The 26945-nt window shown below is 39.8% G+C and overlaps 1 protein-coding gene across 1 annotated transcript; it reads left to right on the forward strand.

Moving 5' to 3' along the window:
• Positions 1-791: 791 nt before the first annotated feature.
• LOC104512368 (cullin-3) lies at positions 792-26732 on the forward strand (the record flags this gene model as incomplete). The annotated part of the gene is made up of 9 exons (XM_010155319.1): positions 792-991; positions 8807-8920; positions 16253-16413; positions 17650-17764; positions 19098-19326; positions 20930-21075; positions 24307-24483; positions 25544-25714; positions 26625-26732. Coding segments are annotated over exons 1-9 (1419 nt in total), but the record flags the coding sequence as incomplete, so codon positions are not given.
• Between the last annotated feature and the right edge of the window lie 213 nt (positions 26733-26945).

Raw genomic sequence — 26945 nt, forward strand, 5'->3', positions numbered from 1 at the left:
TGAGGACGGAGGAGTATGTCTTGTGTTGATTTTGTTAAGCAGTGAACTCCCAAGGCAGTGAATGGCTTATTCCTAATATGAATATGCATCTAGTGGATGCATATTCTGCTTAGTGGTTGGTGCATATCCTGCAGCAAGTTAGTTAACTGTATTTGTGCAGTGGAAATGTGTTCAATACAGATGTCAATTTTGAACATTTGTGGGGCTTTCAACATCACCTGGAAGTATTTAAACTGTAGGCAGAATATGGTAGGCAGCTAATTCTTTGGCCATTAGTACATTGGTGTAAATAAAGGATACCGAGTTAGCTCAAGCATATGACTGAGTTTGCTAACTGTGTCAGACATTACTATCTGTTGTACTAGTTGATTTGGGGTCTGGTTAAGCAGATCAGTGTTGCAGTTCAATTTGTGAGGTGCCAAGTAGTGTGTTAGTATGGGAGGGAGGTGAACTGACTCATTGTTAACACTGTGGAGGAAGAGTAGACTTGTCCACAATTACCTGCCTTCCCACCTGTGCAGGCTCTGAAGCTGGTTTCTGTGGATTTACAGCTCTGAAGGAGGAAAGCATTAAACTTCCACAAATTCTGGGTTTCATCATTATTTCTTGAAATCCCTACTAGTTTCATAAATACGTCTTTTTTTTGGATAAAGTTTGGGAAACCTTGTGATAAGGGAATCAACAACATGGGGCAGAAACAATTGCTACTTTTGCGAGTTACAGCTTCTAAAGATAACTTTCTGCAGTGATCTTTCTTGATTCTAAACAATAATGTATTGTTTTATTTTTACAGATGACGATGGATGAAAAATATGTGAACAGCATTTGGGATCTCCTAAAAAATGCGATCCAAGAGATCCAGCGGAAGAACAATAGTGGCCTCAGTTTTGAGGAGCTGTATAGGAATGCATATACAATGGTGTTGCATAAACATGGCGAAAAACTGTACACTGGACTAAGAGAAGTGGTCACGGAGCATCTAATAAACAAAGTATGTCATTTTATGGATTAAAGTTGAAGTGTCTTATATGAAAGAATTCTGAATAGCTATTTAAATGTCAAAAATCTAACTTTATTATGTTGCCTTGCAGCAATACAATTTCAGCACTCTCAAAAAATGTAGCTTAGTGCTAGCATTAAGCTTAAATGACTTCATACTCCAGATACCGTTTGTTGTAAGTTACTGATGGAGGGCAGACCATAACAAGTATTTGAAAATGTGTAGAAGGAAACAACTTTAGCTGAAGCATAACTGTTGAGAGCAGGGAATGTTTTTTTAAAAAAAGTTTGACCATTTGGTGGCATTTTGTGACTTTCTCAGAAAGAATTTGGTTTGTTTTCTGGTCTTTTCTTTTTTCCTCTGTGGAACCAAATAAATACTAGCATAAGAACCTGTTTGTTATGGGCTGATGAACTAATTCACTAGTTAATGAGAGAGTTGCGCTAGGATTACTCTGTTTAGAGATGTGGTAGGCTGTGTGCAAAACCATCAGCTCAGCAACAACAAAAGTCCTGAGTAGTCTGCATTCTATCATTTCAGCCTTTTCAAAACAGCATAGTTCAGTCAAAATGACGTGCAGAAACTTCTTGGTTCTGAAGATGTATCATCTGAGGAAAGGGCTCCTCACATCTTATGTTAGACCATAACCACCTCTTCAGCTTTTGTGAGGAAGTTTAGGGTTGATTAATAATTATGTCCTTGAAAAAAGTTAACTTTTCTTTTTTCAGTCCACATAATATTTAGCAGTAATAGGATCCTAAGTGTAAGGAAGATGCCTTACTCCTTGCAGTAACATCCATAGCTGCCTGTCTTTAAAGAGAGATGCATGTCCACTTTGTTCCCATAGACTGGCTGTGGGTCCAGATGGAGTATCAGATTTTTGTCCTCTTCGTACAGCATTTGAAGAGGAAAGTCATATGCCATCATGTATCTTGGATAATTACCTCTGGCTGAATTACAGAGAGTGGACGGGATGTTTATGTCTAAATAGTGCATAAAGCTTGTTCTGACATTACTGCTGTGGCAGAAAAGTGTGTTACTGCATTTGTAAAATGTTAGTTTTCAAAGGGGTGGTCTAGGCAAGTGTAGTCTAAAACTGCTTCGAATATGGGGGTTTCACGAGAGGAAGCATCCTGAATGAAGTGGCTAAGTAATTGATGGCTCTGTTCTGTAACTGTAGCACATCTGACTCTCAGATGCTTCTGTGTTTGTAATCTGTGCACTCATAATCCGTAGTGTTCAGATAAAACGTGGCAAATGGCTGAGGAGTTTTGTCCTGTGCTTATACATGCCTGCATTTACAGTAATAGCCATGACACTAGGTTGGTACTCTTCTTCCTCGGCTTGAGTTTGTCCTGGTTTAATTTGAGGAGAGCTTCTCACCTTTGATCCTAGCTATGCAGCATATTACAAATTGCCCATATGAAAAATCAATTATTCTGAACTGCTGATTGTGGCCAACTGACAAGGGAGCAGAAGAACCTGTGAGTTTGTATTGTCACTGCACGGGCTGAGAGGGTTGCACAGACACCAGTGTCAAGAAATGCCTTTCTGACACTTAATGCTGTTGTATCTGATGCTTTAAAAAAATCTCCCATGATCCAGTATCTTGATCTTTAACATCATTAATCAAATTCTGTCTGTTGTATGGGTAACATAAAAATAGATGGCCAGAAGTTGTTTAAATGAAAAGGCTAACTACTGAGTGTCAGTAGTTAAATGCAGTAAACTTAAAAAGCCTAAATTACTCAGATGTCTTATGTTGCCCCCCTATAAATTAAATAACCCCAGGAAAAGATTAAAAAAAAACCAAAAACACCAACCAAAATGTGACTTCTGTCAAAAAGTTCTGATCAATAAAGAAAAATCCTGTGGGCTCAAAGCTATTCCTTCTTTTTGTGGTTTGCCTAAGGATGTCTTGTTGAGGTAGTTATAGATGGAATATGGAAAAAATAGTGCAATGCTTATTAATAATAGGATCATTCTGAAATGGCATCTTATAATTTCACCATTAGTACTTCTTGTAAGATAGATAAAAAGGTTTTTGTTTAACCTCACACTTTATGTAACAGAAATTTCAGAGGAATCTTGCATTTTCAGTGTCTCTTTGCTGGAGCAGTTCTCTGTTAAATGTTAAGTAGCTAATTAACATAAATGCTCTCATCACAAGTCTTTGTAAACTTCCATTCAGGCCATCAGTGGTGGATGCTTGAGTTTAGAAGAGGGGATTTTGCCAACTGAAATGTTGTTTGTGAAATCTGTTAACTTCTATCAAAATGAAAATGTGCAGAATTGAATAGGTTTCAGTAAAGGACTACTCTCAATTCAGGCAGTGCTTCTCAGGATCCAAACCCAAATTTTGAATTACTGGAATCCTTGAAACAGAATTGCCATTTGCTGTCCACATCTGCTCGTTAGCTTTCTACAAAATAATTACATTCCTGTAATATTCCAGTCAGGCTCTCATTAGTTAAGAATAGATGAAGAGACTAGGTAAAGGCAGTGTATTTCTTAAGGTGTTTTTACAAATACTTTTCAAGCTTGGAAAGCAATAGTTTTATTTTAGGTGCATAACAGTTAATAGCTATTTTTATGCTTTATGCCTATTCAGTTGCTAAATTTAAGTTCTGCTTACTCAGCATTTTTATTAGAAAGAAACCAAACCCTGTAAAGAAAATTATTTAACTCCCCAACAAAAAAAAACATAATACCGTGTACCATCTTTACAACCTCCTGGATTGTAACTAAAATAAGTGCGAACATGGTTCTTGGTTTTGAACCTGCAGACCCTAATGGCTTGTAGTTAGTCACCCGGGTCTGCTACTTGATGAAGGCAGCAGTAACCCAGGGAGCTTACTCTACGTTATTGACGGGAGTCAGCTGTCTTCAGCTACCTCCTTTTACTGCAGGGTAAGGACATGCTAAAACTTGTCTTTAATAATGGTGTCAATACACAGGCAAAGTATAGTACACACAGAATTGAATTTAGAAATACCCTTGAGTGAAAAGTACTGAAAGCTTTTATCTTAAGTCATGCATTTAATTCTTGTGCATCTGGTACTTCATTGATTTCTCCTTTTCTTGTCCTTTGGCAATCTTGTAGCTTGATGTGGGCGCACTTCCTTCATGCTGCTTGGTCCTAGTCTGTTACTTCTTCACACAAATGTTGTAAAAGTGTTTTTAAAAACAAATACACGAAATGCAGTTTACAGTGCTCTAAACCATTTGATGGTAAGCAGTATCACTTGTGCTCAAACTAAAAAAATCTTGAAGTTAAAAAGCTTGCAGGATAACACTTTTGAAGTTCCCTTCATTTTTATGAACACTTTGTAGTCTAGGGAACTCTAAACCCATGCCATGCTATACATCATATACATTCTGTAAATTCTGTGTGAGTGACAAAAGAATTGATCAGTTTGTTGGCCAAGCCCAACACAGTTATGTTGGTCTTTTCTGGGCAGTGTATGTCAGATTCAGAGATGTAAAGGACTGGCATGAACGTAAATGGGCTGAAATACGCTAGTTTGGGGAGATACTAGAGCATTACTGAAGAGAGATGCCTGGCTAGTCTCATGTTCTGTAAGATTTCTTGATCCTGTCAAACATTTCTGTTACTGGCATGCCAGAATGCCTTACAAGGTGGTGGTCTTTGCTGGTACAGCTGGTGGAGTTCGGTAGTGACGGTGCGTGCTCTTTCAGAGTAACGATAAGGTGGGCAGGCAAGGAAGTCCGCAGGGCAGGGGACACGGAGCCAGTCATCATGGCAGTTTTAACTGGGGTGAAAGGTGGGGGGGTGAAGGAAGGATATCTGCTCTGGGCTTATAAAGGTATGTCTAGGATCCTTAGCAAGCTTCTCTGCTATCGTGGTGTGGCAGAGGGAAGGGGAGAGAGAAGATAAGAATCTCCTGCAGGGAGTTTATTTCCATAACACCTATGAAATAGGTGAGGAGTCGTGAACAAATTAATTAGCAAGCATTAGGATGTACTGTAAGCCTGACTGACAGTGTATGAAGTGTTATCTGCCTTTATCTTAATCTTTCCTTAATGATGTTTTAAGAAGATCTTGTGCAAGTCTGCAGTTATATGGAGGGCAAAAGGATGTGAGGGAATTGCCAGGAAGTAGATGCAGTTCAGAATCATCAATACTCCCCAGAGTTGTTGTTTTAATTTTTTTCTTTCAGCAAAAGGAGCACAGCCACAGGGGTGAACAGACACTTCTGGTAAAGCAATAGTTAATCTGCTAACTTAGTAAGATTTTAGAATACTAGGATTTTTGTAGAGGATGAAGAAACTCCGTAATAAAAGTTCTGACACCTTGAGGCCTTAGTTCAGAAAGTGCCGTTCTATAGTGCTGCTCCACACAGAAGGTTCTGGCTGTCCTTACAGTAGTGGAAATTACATAATTGAACTATTAGTCCTGCTGCGTCAGGCCAGGTGTTGTAAGAGGGAAAATACTGGGCCATAAGCCTGCTTTGTTGACACTTAATAGAGTTATTTAAAGGTATCGAAAGCTCATGCCAACAAACTATTCTTAAGAGATTGGCAGGGGAGGGTGCTATATTTCCTTAAGAGTTATATCCTGCATCAAATACAGTTGAGCCTGAAGTTACATACAAGGGTTCATCCTTGCAAATATAAGAAGACATTACATAAATTATGAAGCTGCTAATTTATTTTTGACACTGCACACATACAGTCCTATTGAAGCTGGATATGCTTACCAATTTACTGCATAACTGCAGATTGTTATAGAAATCACTACAAGCTCAGCTAATTGAAAGTAACATTCTGCTGATAAAAATATTTCAGACTGAAATTTTGTTAAGACCTCAGAAGAGCAGCAGCTGTGTCTCTGAAGGGCTTCTTTCTGTCTAAGAGAGTGTGAGCATCCAGGTTTTTTTCACTACGTCATGTATTCCACCAAAATGGTTTGTGTGCGGGGTCAGTCAGGAAACAGTTAACTCGCTGTTCCTGGATGCAGAAACAGCACTGATAAGGTCTCAGCTGGCACGGGGCAATGCCTGCACTGAATTCAAGGTCTTTCTCCGCTTCTGACCCTGCAGCTGCGTTCCCAGCTCTGCTGTCTGGCTACAGGCAGTGCAGGGGACACACAGCTCAGGCAGCTGACCCCAACTGACTAAGGGAGTATTTCATTCCATAGTACGTCATGCTTGGGGCAGAGGCGAGGAGGGGGTCCAGGAGCCATTACTCTCTCTCATTCACTCCCATACACTTGCTAAATGTCTCCCTGACTCCTGTGTTAGCTGCTTTGCTATATCCTGTGCTGGCTCGTTCATGAGGGAGTTGGTAGGTTTGTTTAGTTTTCCTGGTTGTGCTATCGCTGACAGGGTTCACTCGGAATCTGCTGCGACAGCCCTTGGGCTCTGGCTCTTGGGCTCGCTGGCTCTGGCTCTCACTTCTCAGCACGTGGTTGTGCATTGGTCAGTGCGTGGTGAGCAACTGTATCTTAGTTGTATCATATGTTTTATTTTCTATTATTTTACTTATTAGTATATATTAATTTAGATGTAATTCGTAAATAGTTCTTACCTCAATGTTACGAGCTTCCTTACTTCTTTTTCCTCCAATTCTTCCCCTTCACTGGAGGAGGGGAGGGGGATTTGTGAGAGCAGCTTTGTGGTATTTTGCTAGCTGGCATTACACCACGACAGTGTGACAATATCCCTTTTCATGGCTAAGGTGTCTTGTGCATTATGGTAGTTTTCCTGTAATCTCATTGTATTCATGGCCCATACAAGGGTGTGTGTTCCACGCTTATTAACTCGACAGCTGTTGTAAGCAATAATGTGGTTGGCCTTTGTAGCAACTCAAAGAATGGCTTCTTCCCAAACCTGTCTGCAGCTTAAACCTAGGAGAGTGTCATTGAGAAGCTTCACAAAGAGACTCCTACAAGCTGTTGTACAACACCCATTTCTGGGTTCAGAACACATTTCCAGAGCGCCACGCGGCATACTGTATGGAGCAGAGGTGGCACAGACGTCAGCATTCCCATGTTTGTTTTGAAGCAAGTAGTCATCGCTACGTGGCGGCAAGCACCCCTTTTACTACCAGTTGGTGTGTGATTTCGCCCTGGCTGGTCTCATAAGATTACAGTGGTGGATGTGTGTAATTATAAAGGCACGCTGCCTCTGTGTTATTAAAAATAAATAAGGCTTTGATCCTTGAAAAGTTCTGTGATGGCCTGGTACACTTGGGTAAAATCGACCTATCCCTACCCTGGTTATCTGTGTTTGTAAACTAATCATTCTTCTAGCTTTGCTATGGTAAATCTTATTACTGTGGGTGATCTACTAAATAACATTTCCAGTGTTCTTCAACATTGACTGAAGAGTGATGGGAACTGTGTTGATTCCCTTGCCCTGGGAGGTTCTGCATACTCTTTGAACGTAGTGAAGTTTTAACACATATGTACACTTCGGCTCACACGTTTGGGAGACCAAAGGGTAAACGATGATCACTGTCAGAAAGAATGAGGCAGCTAAACAGTGCTGGTTGTGACTTACAACTGCGTGTTGTGTCTTCCAAAACCAAGGAGGAGCGGCCTTGCTCAGGTCTGGGGAGTAGGTGTTTGAAGACTTCAGAAAGCTTTGAACAACCTACAAGCATACCTACGTTACCTAGACCAATGATAAGGTGAATGTTAGGGGCGTTGGTTTCCACACCTGCTCGAGAATAGACCATTATGTTTGTATGACATGCCACGCTGTGTTTCTGGTTGGCTTATCTCCTGTATAGTAGTGTGGCAGACTGAAATTTTTGTTATCCTGGGTTGGCCTAATAACTTCATTAAAAACTAAAATGCCAGTGAAGTCTGGGACGTGATTGCATGTGATGTTGGTGCAATCTATGGCTGCTTGTAGGGTGTTGCGTTTGAATTCTCAATACCGAAATGTGCACTGTTGCACAAGTATAAATGCACATCCCTCAGTGTAAAAACACATTCTCTTCCATTACGACAGAGGGCAGCGTGTATTCTCCGTGTTACATCACAAGTCAATTCGCACGTTTCCTTAACTCTGGAATAATTTTTTTATGATCCCTCAGGTCTCTGTTACGTGAGCTTAAAGCTTGAGCACTGTAGCACATGCCTACCGCATGAAAATCACAACATGAAACTGGATGTTCTCTTTTATTAGTAGGGAGTGGAAGTGTAAAAAAGAAATAAAGCCTGCAGTTGATGTAACAAATGAATCAACTATGTTTTACATTTGTAAAAACAGTGATGAGTTTCTTTAGTTCTTTTGTTGTTGACGATTATGGACTATTAGTATGAGTCTGGTCTTTACCAAGTGATTGTTTCCTTTCAGAGCTGGTGTTTTCCAAAACTTTGTGCTGTCTCAGCATGTCTTTAAATGTCATCACGGCCAGGTTTCCACCTGTACTTGTTCCTGTTTGTAATATCTACTGGTACTACCCCGTATTCTGAAATAACTTGTTACAGTAAAGCTAACAATTGAAACACTGTAGCATAAGAAATGAAGCCCTTGAGAAGTGGTAAAAAAAATGGTTTTAACATTTGAGATTTCAGGTATTCATTCAAAATTTAATATCCATCTTTATTTCTTTTGCTCTTGGTTTTAGCCTGATTTTTCTTGCTTGTTGGAAGGCTTATTTTTCCACAGAAGTGAAATACAAGGTAGGCATGGTCAGCACCCAAGAAAGAAACTTGTTTGTAATAGTCAGTTGCACAAAGGAGCAAGACTTTTTTTTTTTGAAGCAAAGCATGTTAACATTTAAATGGTGCAGGAGAAACATTGGGATTTATGACTTTGTTTTCTGCTTCAGGTTCGAGAAGATGTGTTAAACTCCTTGAATAACAACTTTCTACAGACACTAAACCAAGCATGGAATGACCATCAAACAGCGATGGTGATGATTAGAGACATTCTGATGTATATGGTGGGTATTCTGCTTTCTCACACGTTTAACTTGATGCAGTCAGTTGTCCTTTGACAAACCTCAGCAAATGAGCTGGAGATGTAAATAGCTAGGCATGCTTACACGTCTTCTTCCCGAGATGACTGTCCCTTGTTTGTAATTCCCTCTGTGTGCAAGACTTACAGATGTGTGACAAATTATAATTGGATCCTTCTTTCAGGTTATCTCATTTCAGATGCATTTTTCAAGTGATAAAACAGTTGTACTTTATAATTCTTAAAAAACAAGCTAGTCAGACCCACTCTGTCATGTTATAAATGTTACTTGTGTGTTCTAGTTCAGGTAGAGGTGGTTTCTTAGTGTAGAAAGCATGATGGTGCAAATCCTCCTCAAAGTTCCAGGTAGCTGCTGTTCTTTAAACTTACGGGTTTGAAGAGAGTAACTGCTTAGGTAGAACCTGTGTCCTTGAATGTTAAATTCTAACTGAATCGTATAGAGCTTTCATACCAGATTAAGCAGTGTACATGAATGAGAATGACCTTTGGTTGCATGGTTATTATTTGAAATGAAAAAAAGCATTCGTTACCTGATAGCTCATGGAAAAGACCATTTCTGAAGAGAGAGGGTCTCACACTTTGTGTCGGGATTGTGTTACGCTTTAGGTAGTTGGTGTATGGTTAAATTCCCAGAATGGGTGGGCATGTTCAGAGGATGCAGGCCAGTGTATTTTTGCATGGCTTCTAGCCAAAGGCTTTAACATTAGAATGAAAAGAAATATATGCTGAGAGACTGTGGGGTTTTTATGTAAAATAGTTTTTCCAAAGTACCATACTGAAGATATTGCATAAAGTACTGTTAGACAGTGAAGGAGGGATAATGGTAGCTCTTCTCTCTTTTGTTTTTGGTCAATAACATAATTAACTGAGATTGTACCAAAAAAGATCTAATCTTGTAGCTGTTGAAGATCTCATGCTATGAAATTGAACCTGCTTGTATTAGCTCTGAAGAAATCCTATTTGGCTACTAAGCTACTCAAAGAATTTGTTATAATTATATTATAGCTGCATAGCTTTATTTTTTATTATTTTTCTGAAATGGTTTTACTGGCTTTTGTGTGATGGGTTTTTTGTGTTTTGTTGGGAAGAGACCACATACCTAAAGATAGAGGGCTGGGTAAAATGCTGTCAGTGGTACTTAATGATCTCTGTATCTTGTCTTGCCAAAAGGAAGACTGAGAGATTATTTTGAAGATATGCTGTCTTCACTGTGAGAAATCCTGGAATCTCTGATCTGTGTAGGACAAATACAAATCAGTTGCTACTACCTGCATCTGGGCAAATTCAAGAATAGTTAACAATTACTAATTTTATATGTATAAATCTAATAATATATATTAAAAGATATATGATAACCTAATATATATATAATAACCTACAAAAGCTAGCAGTGAATTGTCAGATATGTTGGAAGATGGAATCCAGAGCTTTCTAGGGGAGTAGCGGTTGTGTTTTAGCCAAATACTATGTGTTATTTCACATAGGTGCTGGATACTCTGAGGTGGTCAGTGGATAATGCCATGTTATCTGCTGCTTTTAAAATCAATGGATCTTTGATCCCCCTAGCAGTGTCCCCCCTGTTCCTGTTGTAGTGTATTGACCAGTGCATTGAGGACCAAGAAGTCCCCTCTTTGAGGAAGGGTTACATGTTTCAGTTAGAAATTGGTAAGGAGGGGGGTGATGAAAGCTGTTTCTAAAGTATTTTTTTGTGCACAGGAAAGCAATGCCTTGACTCTTTTTTAAAGCTTGAGTGCTGCTATAACAGACAGCCTTCTCTTTTCCACCAAAACTCCATAAGATGGAGACCCGCAGCATTCCTACAAGTTGGACTTCATTGGGTTGTATTTTAGATTCAGAACAGGATAGTAAACAAATAAACCTGAATACCTCTGGAATATATAGTCTTTCATGTGCTGTTTGACAGTTCCCAGTTATCTCAAGTGGGTGTTCAGCTGAGGCCTCCACTTGCTAATTATTGGCCTCCCATAGGCTTTTTTCCTTGTACCAAAATGAGACCCAAAGAAACAGAGAAGACACATCTACAATATTTTTTTTTTTAGTATAACAGTAAAAATATAAGAAGTTTTTCTTTGAAAATGCTTTTATAAGCTTGTCAAACTTAAGGACCACTGATGTGTTTGTTAAACAACTATAATGTAATGTGGGTTTTATGGTTATAGAATCACAGAACAGTTTGGGCTGGAAGGGACCTTAAGGACCATCCAGTTCCAACCCCCCTGCCATGAGCAGGGACACCTTCCACTAGATAAAAAATAAATCGATAATAATAAATTAAAATACATATAAATTTAATCTTTATTAAATAAAAATACCTAGTGCAAGGAGCTGATACAGGGTGCAAAGTCCCTCCTTTTCTTTGACTTGAAGGGGCATAAGACAAATTGTCATCAGAAAATAGATGTTCTGATTACAAATTAAAGCCTAAGTTACACTTTAAAGAGGGACTGGTCTCAAAGATTTGCAGTTTCACCTTTGTCACTGGGGTGTCCTGTGGAGTTGAACATGATTCTGTTTGTTGGAAAGAGGCTAAGAGTGGGAATCTTCTAGTTTTAAGTATGTCTTCATTCAGAAAGCTTGAAAAAGCTGCTGGTAACACAGAATTATAAAGTGGAGGAACATCTATCAAAGATGAGACCTGACTACTATGCAAAGAAACCATTTTCCAGAACTTTATAAAACAAGGAGATGTTTATTCTTCTGTGACGTTGAGTCTGAACGAAATGTAGCTTTGTGGTGTAGGGCTTATGTCAGAAGTTGGTTTAACTTTTTTTTCTAAAGTACATCTAATATAACTTCCATAGAAAAATTTATCTTTTAAAAAAAGGGGAAATGAAACCCAAAACCCACACACTGTATAAACTCAGTCACCAGGCATTGTTACTTGGTGTGCTTGTGTTCCACCAGGAGGAGTATATGCAATTATAGGATGTTTATAGATAGAAGATAACCCAATTCTTATTTTATAGGCCATCCCAGTTACTTACCCATCAGTTTCAGGAAATGTACCTCTTGGTACCCAACAAGCCACAGTCTGATGTCAGTGAAAGTAAAACTTAACATCCAATTAGAATTCCATTTAACATCCAACAATAATTCCAATCTTACTCTCTTAAGTTCTTGCTTCAGCTTAGTGATTATACATCTTAAACTACGTCTGTTTTAACACCATGTTTGTTTTCCAGCTTGTTTTCACCCATTAGCTTCTGTATGAAAGAAGTCAAAACAAACACCTCTCCAACCCATGTTGATCTCTTTCCTCTGTTGAATTTTGCCACTTCTAAAACTCAAAAAGATCTCTTCAGAAAGCTCCATGTTTTCTGCAGTGACTTTGTACATTATGATACTTAATGAGTAGGATCCTTGCTGTTTGAAGCTTATGGCAGTGTTTAGCACTTCACGAGACACCCTGTAAAGCTTGCCTTATAGTTGCATTTTTAAAAAGTGTATTACTGTGTCTCTTGTGTCGTGGTGCCGTCTGGTAACAGTCTGCTTGGTTCCAGGTTTGTTGTGTAATGTGGTTCTGGTGTGAGGTTTTGCAACCCGGAATTGCACAATAAATGCCATTCAACTTTCTCGAGGTATTGGTATCTCTGCGCCTTGTCTCGCATGTTTAGGCTGCACTGATCGGTGCCAGAACGGATCTAATACTGTCTGTAAGTTCATGGCACTGTCTGCAGCAAGCAGTGAAGTCACGTCCTAAGTAGCACCTTCGCTAAGTCAAGTCATGTGCCGAGGCACGTTCCAGGAGAGATGTACTGCATTGGGGCATATGTGAGATGCGGGCTCCTGCGGCTGCGGTGTAGGTAAGCATACCTCCAGTAGTTCCTAGTTAGCTGCTCTCTGTAACAGTGGCAGTGGAGGTGCGCTTGTTTGGCCTTCTCTTCAAGTTGCAGGAGTGAGGTTTCTTGGAACGTCTTACAGAAACTGGGCTGGATTGGATTTGGTGATTAGTAGTGATGAAGTAGCGAAGGGATTCTTCACTACTTGCCACATTGAAAGCAATTTCAGGTATGTAAGTGCAGCAGTCACACCCCTGGCTGCGTTTAGCCAGTCGCAGGCGTATGGGCAGTGCCAGTTAAACGCTGGCAGAAAGGAACAATTGCGGATACAGCCGTGGGTTTTGCAGAGGGCAGAGCGTTCCCATCTCATCTGTGCTATGCAAAGCTGTTGCCTTGATACAGGCCAGCGCTGACACATCAGCTCTGAGAGTTCTGACTTCGAGGCATATGCCTCTCCTGGGTCGTGGCTTGCGCACAGGGTAACAGGGAGAAGAGGTGGTTTTATTTTTCAGAACTAGGACCGAAGACACTTGCTATATAGACATGTATATACTCACAACGGTGTCTGAAGGCTACGTCATCCAGGTGGTGCATCCGTGCACAGATGGGCAAAATGTGGCTGGTGGTGTTTTACAGTAGGTGGCTTGCTTCAGTTGAGTTCAGACGTATTCTGCAGCATAAGCAGCATTGTAGTCTGTGAATAATTGCTGTCTGAAACTCCACCCTTGTCTCCTGAGGGTTGCTCTTACCTTGTAAGCACCTGCTGCTTCTCCCTGTGGGAAGTGATTGCTGTTCAGTAGCATGTAGCCTTGTCAGTCAAACCTGTTCCCAAACAGGGCTTCCTGTCTCTCACTCAGCTCATGGTTTTTTAGGTTGGGAGAACTTCCAGTGCACAGTAAAAGGGATCTGTTACCAAGGGACAGCAAATCGGCAGGAGAGGAAACATTAATGCTTCTCTAATTTACGTACTGTAGAGCAGTCTGGCTTACTAAAGAGGCATTGCTGTTCCTCAGAGAAGAGTTCCTGGTGCAGTTGCTATTTCATTTCATGATGGCAGCGTTTAGCTCTGCCACAGCAGAAGCTCTGCAGATGAGTCACGACCATGGCTTTAATCCATTTTGACACCCTGCTGCATGTGCTTCAGAGGCCTCAATGTTTTTTTGGAAACAACATGTATATATTCTTTTTCTCCTCAAATTATACAGCATATTAGTTTTCACTTTCATATCTTTGAAAGTGTGTTTTAAGCTTGTCTTTCTTTAGAATCACATTTACTTCTGTTCTTGATGCAAGTGTGTAAATAAGGGAGTGAAATAAATGACCCTGTTTCTAAATAACAGGAAAAGAGAGTAATATATTCCAAAGATCTAGACCACCATATGTCGCTAAACTGACTTCACGAGACCAATTAGTAAACCTTGTAGTTTGAGACAAAACTGAGCTTGCCTCATAGCTGCAGAGTAGGCGTATCTGGCCTGTTCCCATCGTGGCTTTTCACTGAAATTCGGTGCTGCTTGTCTGAAGGGGGTGAGCGGGAAATCATTCGTGAATTGTGGAACCTCGTGTTTTGCTTTCTCTGGTCATCAAGGGCCGATCCGGCATATAATTAGTACATGAATAATTTTGCCCCGTAAATTCAGCTGCTAAAATACTAAAGGGTGTGGGGTCTGTTCCTTCTGAGTTTTTTCTAATTGTGGAATTTATATGAAGTTTTGGAAGCTTTTTTCGATAGTCTGAAGCATTTTTTTTTTTACTAAGTGTTTGAGTAACTATAGACTTCAGTTTTGAGTGTGGTAAAGCACTTAGGATAATTGATGGAAGCAGTGCAAAAGCTAATCTTTGTGCTCAATTTGAGACATTAACCTTCTTCCTTTTATCGATTTGATTACTTTTCCTTAATTTGTTATAGCTCCGTAAATTCTCAGAAAACCTTATCACAGTCAGATTTGTGAGCAGATACACAACTCAACTTTTTCTAATATCATCATTCTGAGGCTTAAATGGTAGTAAAGCAGTATTTTAGTAACAACCCAAACTGTTAGATCAGAGGAATGGATTATGCCCTGATAGAAATGTGTAATAAATAAATAAAATCGTTGCTCATCTCAAAAATAGCTTGTAAGAACTCGGAATTTTTCTGTTCTTAGTGCTGTTTTAAATGATTTTACTCAGTAATCAGTGTGTCTGCTTAGCAGTGGCTCAGTCAACTCTGTATGATGGACTTGGAATACTGTTCTGAGTATCGGCCTTGATTTGTAAATGTGGCGCTAGTTGTTAGTGGAGGAGCTTGATCATGCCTATGGACTGAGATTATGTAGGGAGGTAGGATTTAAACCCATATGGAAACAAAAATTATTCGTTCTTTCCCCCTTCTGGTTTCAAGATACCCGTTCAAGCTGAATAGCAGTGACTATTTTTTGGGGGTGGTGCGGTGGGTGGGAGGGGGTAGATATTCAGCAGAAGTCCTTATGTACAATTTTGCAGAACCAATCTGTAAACATTTTCATTATAACTATTCTTGTTCTGACTTTACCTTTTCTTCTGTTCATCTAAGGATGCTAAGTCAGGAAATTTCATGGAATATTGAAGGGGAGCTGTTTGCCTAAAAGGAGTATTAGGAAGTTCGTAGGAACATAGAACGGTTTGGGTTGGAAGGGACCTTAAAGATCTCTGAAAGGTGCTGTAAGGTCTCCCTGGAGCCTTCCCTTCTCCAGGCTGAACAAGCCCAACTCTCCCAGCCTGTCCCCATGGCAGAGGGGCTCCAGCCCTCGGAGCATCTCCGGGGCCTCCTCTGGACTCGCTCCAAGGGGTCAATATCCTTCTGATGTTGAGGGCTCCACAGCTGGACGCAGCACTCCAGGTGGGGTCTCACCAGAGCAGAGTACAGGGGGAGAATCCCCTCCCTCGACCTGCTGGCCAGGCTGCTGTGGATACAGCCCAGGATACGGTTGGCCTTCTGGGCTGCCAGCGCACACGGCCGGCTCATGTCCAGCTTTTCATCCCCCAGTACCCCAAGTCCTTCTCCTCAGGGCTGCTCTCGATCCATTCTCCTCCCAGCCTGTCCTTGTGCTTGGGATTGCCCCGACCCAATAGATGCATGGGAGTTGAGGAAAAAATCATGAATTTTTCTTAAAGAACAAGAAGGGGTGGATGGAAGGGGTTTAAGTAAATACGTACAACACCTTTCAGATTGTGCCATGAATTTTGTCTGTCCCCAAACAAAAAGTGGCAAAGCTGTAGATTTGTTCTGGCATGCTTAAGTCATAAATGCTGTGCTTACACTCTTAAGGAAATTAGACTTTCTATGTAAATGAAGTTTTGGAAAATAGAACTGATTTTGAATTTTGAGAGTTTTCATTACTTTTTTTTGTGAAGAAAGGAGAGAAGATTAATTTGATTGGTCATATTGTCACTGTAGAGAAATAGTGTCTTGCAATTTTAGGTAGCATCAGTGTACTGAACTTAAAATTGTATTGCTGTGTATGCCTTCGTTGTAGGACCGTGTGTATGTGCAACAAAATAACGTGGAGAATGTCTACAATTTGGGCTTGATTATTTTTCGAGATCAAGTTGTACGCTATGGCTGTATTAGGGATCACCTGCGGCAAACTCTGCTGGATATGATTGCAAGGGAAAGGAAAGGAGAAGTTGTAGACAGGTAAGAGGTTTGTAAGTGACTGTCTTTTGTTGTAATTAATGCCTGTCAGTTTTTAAGAGTGAATCACGAGCGTACACAAGTCGTTCTGATCACAAAGTAAAATTTCTCCATAATCTGGCATAACATTTCTTTGTATGTTAAGGTTTAGCATAATAGTAAATGGGAAAGCTTGTTAATATAATTTTTTAATATTTGTCGTACGTTTTTTATTAAAACTTCTGTTAAATCTCTGTTGCCACCTTGTGCCAGGGCACTTGGTTATAAGGCAGAGTTTGGACAATTCTTTGCTGCTTGCTGTATTTCCTCTGTACCAAGAGGTGGTTTCATATTCTTGCACCTGATTTTTTTAATTTATTTTTGAAGTTTTCTGATTTCATTCTGTTTCCCTTCCTCATATTCTGATCTCTCTGTTTCTTGGCAGCTTGGCTGCATCTCTGAGCTTTTAAATCTGTTCTTCATGTTCTCCGGGCAGTTTAGGAGATGTGAGGTTTTGTGCCACACGCTGCAGATTCTGCAGCTGAAGGAACTTCAGATTTTTTACGAGTTTTCTTGTGCTTCTCCAGTTTCCAAGCAGCTGTTGGGTGTGGAGATATGTAAACTCCATGCTACTTTGGCTGCAGTTCTGTGACTGAGATTGCCCAATATGTGGTTTATGAAGAGAAAAATACACTCCCTGGCAACAGCTGTATATTGTCCCCTACTGCCAGAAAGTGGCATTTTTTCCTGGATGCAGTTCCTTTGTTTTTGCATTTTATTGATGTGTTTCTGTGCCTAACCAAATGCTTAACTTACTGATAAATTACAAATTTTCATTTTCTGTTTGTTTGGGATTTTTTAAGAAAAACAGCCAACCCCCCCAGACTTGGCACAGCAACTTCCATCTGCGCGATGGTTTTGAATTGCTTGGTTCTAACCCGCTTTTGTTTGAAGTAGTATTATTATTTTCTTGTATGTTGAAATACATTCTTAATGGTTTTGTGAGTTGTTAGAACTCAAGACCTGCTTCCGTATCATTGTATTTACAATGTTTCGTAAATGTCAGCTCCTTAGTTTAGAACAGAAACAATCTTGCACCTGCAGTGTTGAAAACCTCTCATGTACTGACCAGGTTTAGGATGGACTACTTTGCTCTATTTTATTGCAGTTGCTATTATGTTCTGAGTTGTTATTCTGCTGTGTACTCCCTCTTACAAGCACGTAGATTTCTCAAGTTGTTAACAACTTACTTTTTGGCAGAGGCGCAATAAGAAATGCTTGCCAGATGTTAATGATTCTAGGTCTTGAAGGAAGGTCAGTCTATGAAGAAGACTTTGAAGCTCCGTTTTTGGAGATGTCTGCAGAATTTTTTCAGGTACAGTAATGTTGTAAATATCCCATTTGAAATGTTGTCATAACTTCTTGGAATTGTGAGAATTGGGGGTACTTTAATTGCTACTTATTTGATGAGTATGTCCACCTCAGTAAAACTTATTTCTTATTTCATTTAACATACTTCGTGGAAAAAATTGACACGAGTTTTGCGGAATTACCATAATTTGAATGTAGTTTTGAGATATGGGTGCTGATAGCATGTAAAGTAATCGTCATGTCAATCTTGTGCCTGCTTTGGGCTATTTCGGTCAACTTAGTTGACCCTGCGTTGCAGCCATGGTCATTTTAAAATACCAGTAGCATGAAAGGTTCAAACTGTTTCAGGCTGGGAATGGAGAGGGGAGACGACTTGTCAAACTGCCCTTGAGGAAGCTTGTTTCCTTGATCTGTTCAATATTTGAGAGTTTTGTAACAAAATGAACCCGGTCAAGGAATTAAGTGTATCCAAGTGGCTATGCAGTTGTTGACCAACTGCTGAACAACGTCATTTTAAATATTGCCTGAGTGTTTTTGTGAGATAGTTTCAGGAAGAATGCCAGTTGAATTTATTGAGTATAATCATGCTCATCTGTTGTTGGAAGCTTTCAACATGCTTTTACAATTTCTAGCAATCTAGATAAGATAATTTGTTAGTCTCCCAATTTTTATGCAGGGCTGACTGCCTGTCATATCCTTCGATCTTCAGACTTCTTTGAAAAACAAAAGCATATGTTGCACAACCTTTTAAAAGAAATCATGGCATTCTGTTTTTCATTGGTGCTACATAAAATTAAGAAAAATACTTTCATAAGTTTTATTTTTTAGTTTTACCTACAAACCCCCCCCCCCCCAACATTCCCCCAAAATACTGTGCTGACCATTGGAGATAAAACCAGTTTGACATGAAATAATGTCCTCAGCATTGTCACTGGCAAGAATAATGAGAACTGCTGATCCTCACTACTGATAAATATGCCATGAACTGGTATCTGAAAGGATTTTTTGCCTCTTCCATCTTCCCATCCTTCTGTTTTCTTTGGACCTGTGGCTAAAACTCTAGTTGGTAACTGGAAACTAGGTCGGCTTGGGTGGGTTTAGTATGAAAAACAGAGCGTTCATACTGCATGTACCCCCTTATGTATGTAATACAATTAGTGTAATAGAACTTCTGTGTTAAGTGTGTATGTAAATATTGGGGGGGGGTAATGATCTGATTTGTTGGACATGCTGGGTTTGGTTTGAACTTGCTTATAAATGCTGATCTGAAATAACCAGTACGTTTCCTTTTTCCCCTTTGAAAATAAGTCTAAAGTATTAATTTGTGTTAATCACAGATGGAAAGTCAGAAATTTTTAGCTGAAAACAATGCTTCTGTATATATAAAGAAAGTAGAAGCTAGAATTAATGAAGAAATAGAACGGGTGATGCATTGTCTGGATAAATCAACAGAAGAACCAATTGTGAAAGTTGTTGAGAGGGAGCTTATTTCCAAGCATATGAAACCTATAGTGGAGATGGAGAACTCTGGGCTAGTTCATATGCTGAAAAATGGGAAGACAGAAGGTAAGACTGCATCATATGAGAGACAGAAATGCTTACGATACTGCTTACTGTTTTTAAACGTAGGATAAGTCAAGCTTAACGTTTGTGTTCCTGTATAGTTGTAAAAACACTTCGGTGGCTGTGTTTTGCAAACACCTGAGAACATTACACCAGAGACTTTGACATAAAACAGCCCATACGAATAACTCATTTCTACTCAGTGCCAGATACAGGCACTGTTTTTGGTAAGCGAAGCATCTCTTCAGGAAAGTACGAGCTATTGTAGCGTCTTTGTTACCTGTTTTCCACGAGCCATTTTGTAGCTTTAATTCCTCTAGTATGTAACTGTCAAAACACATCATGGGGTGGTTTTTTTGGGCCCATAGGCAGTTATTTAAAAAGTGCTGGTTTAAATGTCTTGTTAAATAGAAGGACTGCAGGACCAGTTCTTGGGAAGGGGGCTTGTTGCAGAAAAAATGTTGGCTGTTTGTAAAGGGTAAGCAGCAGCTTATTGAAGTGGTTGAAAAAGAAGGGCTTAACTTGATTTGGTTTTCCCTCATAGAGGTTGATGTGGGACAGAATGACTGAAGGAAGTTACTGTGGAAAGAAATAGAACTGGCGTTTCTAACGCGGCATATTGAAGAAGATAGTGATTGTAGGATCTACATTTAGAAACCGGTGCTCACGCTAAAGCTGTGAGAAGGAGGAACAGACTTGCTGCTTAGATGAATGGCCTTTGTTCGTTAAAGCAGCTTCACAATTACTAGGTGACAGACTGGTAAAGTGAGCAAATTTCTTAGCTGGAAGACAAGAGAATTACTGTATTGAAAAGGAAAGTGATGATATTATGCTTAACATTTCTTTAATATCCAGTTAGGATAGCCTTCAGGCTGAGGTTACAGGGATATTGAAGGGTATTTGTAAGATACGGGAATTAGTTTAACTTTTGTGGGCCTTGGTTTGATTTAGTTAAATACTGGAGAGGAAATGCTTGCTGCATTGTGAAGAAAAGAGTTCACGTAAACGTACAAGGATGAATTGCTCTTTTGGAAAGCCGTGTTTAAGCGAAGCCACTTCCCATGATTTTAGGTGGATGAAACAAAGGCGTGTAAAATTATATAGCATACTTTAAGGAAAACATGAATTAAACTCCAATTTTTACCAGTTTTTGTTTTTAATACAGAAACATGCATCTCATTAGTGTTGTCATATTTGCTTTAGCTTAGATTTTTCTTGTAACTTCTAATACAGTGTTTGTTTTTTGGGACGGTAATCTTGGAAGCTATATTCTTAAACACCACTGGAAAACCTAGTCTTTGGAAGCTTCAGTGCAAGCACCAGCTTTTGCTGGCCTGAGGATCAGCAATAGGAGATTCCATGCTATAGGCAACCCGGAATATTGAATACAATCTTTGTTTTTAATGTTGTGGCTGCTGTGGTCAGCATGTTGTCAGGGGTAAAGGCAAGGGGACATCAGAAGATTCTAGTGCCTGAGCTGTTCCGGGATGCTCTTTGTGGCTCAAGTGGCTGAACTTTTACTGTTGTCTTTTGCTATGAAATGAATGAGTTCCAGTAGCGTAACAGACAGAGGGTGTCCTGCATAATATCTCATTCTTGTTTCCAGACCTTGCCTGCATGTACAAGTTGTTTAGCCGTGTGCCAAATGGTCTGAAGACAATGTGTGAGTGCATGAGCTCGTACCTGAGAGAGCAAGGCAAAGCACTTGTTTCTGAAGAGGGAGAAGGGAAGAATCCAGTTGACTACATTCAGGTAGCTAAAATATTTACCTTGCTTTTCTTCCATCTTTCCCAGAGTAACAGTTAACTACATGATTGATAAGGTAAACCTTAATGTCAGTTCAAAAGGTATTATTATTAATATATTTATATATTTTTTGATATTATTATTTATAATTTTGTTTAAAACTTTCTAGATTTTCAGACACATTTCAAACTTTTCCCTAAGTTGCTTGGAAAGCATGTGGTCAATTTTTGTGCTTTTGGTAGCTGCTTTTATTAAACAACATATTCAGGCCTAATTATCTAACTGCTGGGATCTTTTTGAATTGTTCTAAATGATACTGCCTCCAGAGTGAATTGTACATCTGCTGCAAAATAGCTTTATAGTGTCTGTGTGTGATTGTATGTAATGGTAGCTATCAGTGTTTATTGAGACAAAAATCACATGACAGTGTTTCATGGCAAAATTAACTGTGACTGAGAGGTGAATGTGTTATAAATCATAACGAATTACCTCATTCTTGGTCTCCCTGCGAAACAGAACACTTCTGCATGCTAGAATAGTTAAGTGTTGTTTCTCGTTCTCATCCCATCTCTCGCTAAGAAGTGATGGGCACCATTAATTTATCCAAGATCACAAAATATGCTTCAGGAGTGTTTTGTTATCTTTTCCCTCCCATTGTCTCTAAGAAGATGGTTTTAAATTTCCACATAAAATCTTTAGAGTTCATTGAACTTTAAGGAAATGTTTGTATATCTGGGAGATGTTTTATACTTAATGGGAAAATGTGTATTCAATAAATGTTAAGTTTTGGGGTTTTTATATGTGTAGTTGAAGTCCTTGTGTCTGGTCTGTGAGAAACATTTAATGCTGTATGTCTATTATCTCTGCTAGTTTTGTTTGAAATCAATAACTTTACTAGAGCTGATTACTGTTACAAGAAGCCATTTGAGTATAAAACCATTTTTGATTGCATTATTAATTTTCTGGCAGTGCTGAAGTAAACTTCTTACCAAACTTAGACAAGGAGTGCCTCCCCAAGGATTGTTAAAGAAGATAGAATGCCCTTTGCAACTTACTGGATTTAATTACTAAGGGTTATGGGTTTTTTTGTTGGTACGATTAAAAAAAGTCAGATGACATGGAAAATAAGTGTCTGGATTACTTGGAAGTAATTTTCACTCCTTTTAAATCCTGATGGACCTAAAAGGAGTATCGAAAAAGTTAACTGAGGAGTTACAAACTACATTATGAAGATGCTATCAGAGTTTCCTGCTACAAAGGTAAATAGTGTAACGGAGCTGAAGAAGACTTAGAGCATACTGCGTGTGCTTTGGCAGAGCTCACCCTCAGCCCGTTAATCTGCACCCCAGCCATCTCCCAGATACGTCCTAAGGAAGGGATTGATACTCACTTAAGGCTAAACCCCCAAACAGGTTTATTCTCCACTTCCATTGACATGATGGAAGAAGAGGAAAAATGCCTGTGAACTAAGAAACCGCTTCAGTCTTCTCATCCCAGCCACGTTAAAACCTTTCAAGGTTTTAAATAGCAGTGAGACGACAGGCAGGGAAGCTACATTATACCATCAAGAAAAAAGACTTCTTGACAGTCCAGCACTGCTTCTGCAACGTCATCACCAAACCCTGAGCAGAATTGGTGAGATGATTGCAAAAGCATTGCCAGGGGATTGGATTTAAGACATCTTATGTTAATTTGAGGGGATGTTAAAATGGTGCCGTAAGTTAAGGTACTAACAGTTCCTCCCATTGAACACCAGGTTGTTCAGGTGGTGTACTCCTGGGGAGGAGACATAAGCTAATCTTGGTAACAGAGATAGTGGGATTTACTTTGAATTTAAAAATTCTTAACATGTATTAAATAGCCTAAAGATCATTCCTTTAACTGAGATGGTGAGATCCTAAGAAACATTACTACGACTTGGAGTAATTCTTGAATGGCTTCTGTAAGTAACCACATACAAAAAATTACTTAATGAATAAGGATGTTAAGATTGTTTAACTTGAGCAGGTATTGTGAGCAGTTGTTATCCATGATAAATAACTCTCGAGTGAAATTTTGTCCCCACCACCACCCGCAAATGCATCTTAGTTATGTCTAAACCCTGACCAAGGTGCTCAGGTGATTTTTGACATGCTTCACCCTTCTGCAAGTGGTTGTTTTAACAGGGTGAAGATGGTGCAAAGCCTAAAAATGATAGGAACCTGATGGTTAGCTCAGAGGAAGTGGTTCAGCTCAGGCCTGTGAACTTCACACTGTGATAACTGGAGAGCTATTGCTTGTTGCTAACTTTCATATGTTCAGTGACTCAAAGATCAGTAAGAAATGTGACTAAAGAATGCAGTGCACGACTCCTAATTTCAATATAGGGACAAAAAAAACTTCAAGATTGGACCTGTTACAGTGTGTTTGCTCCATAAAACTGCACGGATGCAGTTACTGCGTGCTTAGCCTCATCTTTCCATATTCTGTACCTTTGATAGTGACTTGGTCAAAGTTATTTAAAATACTAAAGGCTTATCAAGTACAACAAACACCTCCTTTAAGTTGTGGATTTAAAAATACAGTAAATCAGCCTGTTTAACAAGGATGATTAAATAAGAATCTTAGAGTAGCCTGTTATAGCAAACTACACCAAGTATTTGACACCAGTATTAGCCATCCACAGGGACCTGGACAGGCGGGAGAGGTGGGACTGTGCCAACCTCATGGGATTCAACAAGGCCAAGGGCAAGGTCCTGCCCCTGGGTTGGAGCAATCCCAAGCACAAGGACAGGCTGGGTGGAGAGTGGATAGAGAGCAGCCCTGAGGAGAAGGGCTTGGGGGTACTGGTGGATGAAAAACTGAACATGAGCCGGCCGTGTGCACTGGCAGCCCAGAAAGCCAACCGTATCCTGGGCTGTATCCAGACAAGTGTGGCCAGCAGGTCGAGGGGGGGATTCTCCCCCTGTACTCTGCTCTCATGAGACCCACCTGAAGTGCTGTGTCCAGCTCTGGAGCCCTCAACATCAGAAGGATATAGACTGGGTGGAGCGAGTCCAGAGGAGGCCACGAGGATGCTCAGAATTAAATTTCAGATACTTTCTGACAGTGCTGAACATAGGGAGCTTTGCAGAATCTCTGACTGTAGACGCTGTTTTCTCTATGACTTCATCCACTACTGCTGTTTTATAGCTTACAACTTGTGAAACAGCTTACAAACATTGTGAAAACGTTTTTTTTGCCTTTTTTTTTTTTAAGGGTTTACTGGATTTCTTAAGCAGGTTTGACCGCTTTCTTCAAGAATCTTTCAATAATGATCGACTCTTCAAACAGACTATTGCGGGTGACTTTGAGTACTTCCTCAACCTCAATTCTCGGTCTCCAGAGTACCTCTCCTTATTTATTGACGATAAGCTGAAAAAGGGAGTCAAGGGAGTAAGTATAAATTCAGTTAAAAGATCATGCTGTTTGCTGTGTAAGCTTGGATGAAATTAAACTGAGATAGTTTTCTAGGAATTATTTTTATATTAAGATGAATGGTGCTACTACCTTAAACATATGTACGTCACCTGAGCTCTTAATACTTTACACCTAAACTTAGGGAAATACAGGGTGTGAAGATGCTGGTTGGCCTGTCCCCCATCTCTGAAGCAGTATACCTGGATTAATTCTGGCAGATAACCCCTAAAAAAACCCAACTAGGTTGTAGTAGATTCTTCAGCTCTCTTCCTTCAAACCCTTAAATATAAATTCCTTAAATGTATTTATAGTCCAGCAGTTATTCTCAGTATCTATTGCAAATTAACTCACTTGGGTAGGGGCAACAGGTTTGTCTTTGCTTCTTTTTACTGCTTTTACGTATCAGAGGACTATTACAATGTCTGCCTTTTCTAGCTGATGTATAGCTGTTTCCTTCAGACTTACTCATAGCTTCTTCCATGACATGTTTTGAGGTACAGCACCAGGAGCTGGACAGGATGATTCAGCTGAGGCTTAAGTGGCTCTCAATAAAGCTGAATATTATTGCATGTATCTTATGCTTTGGGAATAAAATAGTACATTCTATTTATTTATAAAATAAGTGATCATTTTATTTGCGGTGCACTAGACAGGCTTTGCAAAACAAGTCTTAATGTTTAAAAGCTTTCATTCCAAGCTGACTTGTTCATACTCCTAATACTGGTTTCCATCTGTGTGTCTCTTTTTTAATATTTAAAAAGTTATTTGGGATCTTTAACTCTAAATCCAGGCATTCTACTCATCCGTCATCTCCCTTCTCCCTCACAATTGCTTTTCCCTCCATTTTCGATCTGTTTCTTTCTCAGCTCTGAGTTTGTGCACCATTCCTCTGGCTCTGTCATTCGCATGTTGGATCAGTTTTGTTGGCTTCTGTATAGTCTACTCTTAGACCATATGCTTGCTGTGAATTCGAGTATTTTGGTTGTGTAAGACTTGTGCTGGAAGGGTATAACCAGCAAATTGTTTCTTTTTACAGCTAACAGAACAAGAAGTAGAAACTATATTGGATAAGGCAATGGTTTTATTTAGGTTTATGCAAGAGAAAGATGTTTTTGAACGCTATTACAAGCAGCACTTGGCAAGAAGACTTCTCACAAACAAGAGCGTTTCGGATGACTCTGAAAAAAATATGATATCCAAGTTAAAGGTAAGACTGTATCTCCGTGTTTTTTTACTACTTTTTTTCATAAATACCACCACTTCTGATTTTACATCAGGGATACATAGGTAATACATACTTGATTGCGGTTAAGCAAAGATCTGATTTTAAAGCCCCAACAGAAAATATGAAAGGCTTTTCTGAGTAATTTTGTGAGAACAAAAGGAAGTAAGTACTGGAAGGCACCTGTGATGAGACAGCAACCTAGAAAAGAAAACTTTTTTAAAAGAATTGTTAAGGCTTTCCAAATAAGAGGACAGCTCCTGTTATCTAGTGCCTGGATTTGAAGACAAGGCTGTTTTATCCTACATTTTCTGCTATTCATAGTAGAATGTGGTGTTTTTAGTTCCCTCCATCTGCAGACTGATGATAATGCTTTGATTACATAAGTTGAGATAGATGGGGGGAAAATCTCCACATCAGTGTCTGGAAACACGTTTTCCTTAGTTGGTTCAATTTGCTGATTAAATAGGCCAAGAGGTGGAGGGGAAAGTAAAGCCTAAAGGTGAAGAGCCCTCGAAGCAAGTTCTAATGCAGATCTTCCTGTGTGGCCTGATAAATGGCTTGGGAATGTCTAAACCTGACTGACTGAGCCTAAAACCAAACTTCACTGATCCTCATTTTTGACCTTCAGATTCTCAGTGATCAAAGCCTGTTTTGCATCAGATTTCTTCAAATCATCAGTATTGCTTCCAAATTATTGGTACTAAATCTTTCCCGTTTGCCTCTCCGCTGCTTCTAGCCCGGAGATTTAGAAGGCGCAGGGCATACACTTAGAAGATGAATTGGTGAAAGAGCATTTTTGAGCTGTATCCGACTCACTCTTAGCCTGGCAGTTCACATATCAGAAGCTCTGTTTTCGCAGCGCTGGCACAACAAGCTGTTTTCTGTGTTTTAGACTGAATGCGGGTGTCAGTTCACGTCTAAACTGGAAGGAATGTTCAGGGACATGAGCATCTCAAACACGACGATGGATGAGTTCAGGCAACATCTTCAGGCAACTGGGGTAAGAGAGTGGGGTCTGGGTGCTTGCACTGGTCAAACCCTAGACCTTGATCGAGGCGCGTGGGTTGTGATTGGGCAGCCGGATTGTGCCAGCACCCTCAAATTACGGTTTGATTGCTGTGTTTCTCCGAACTCCCTTAGTACGGCCCGAAATAGCAAAGTCGGTGCGAGGCCCGACCCGCAGCTTGCGCTGGGGCTGCAGCCGCGTTCCCGT

Source organism: Eurypyga helias, unplaced genomic scaffold, assembly GCF_000690775.1.
Source record: "Eurypyga helias isolate BGI_N326 unplaced genomic scaffold, ASM69077v1 scaffold17087, whole genome shotgun sequence".
NCBI classification, from domain to species: Eukaryota; Metazoa; Chordata; class Aves; order Eurypygiformes; family Eurypygidae; genus Eurypyga; species Eurypyga helias.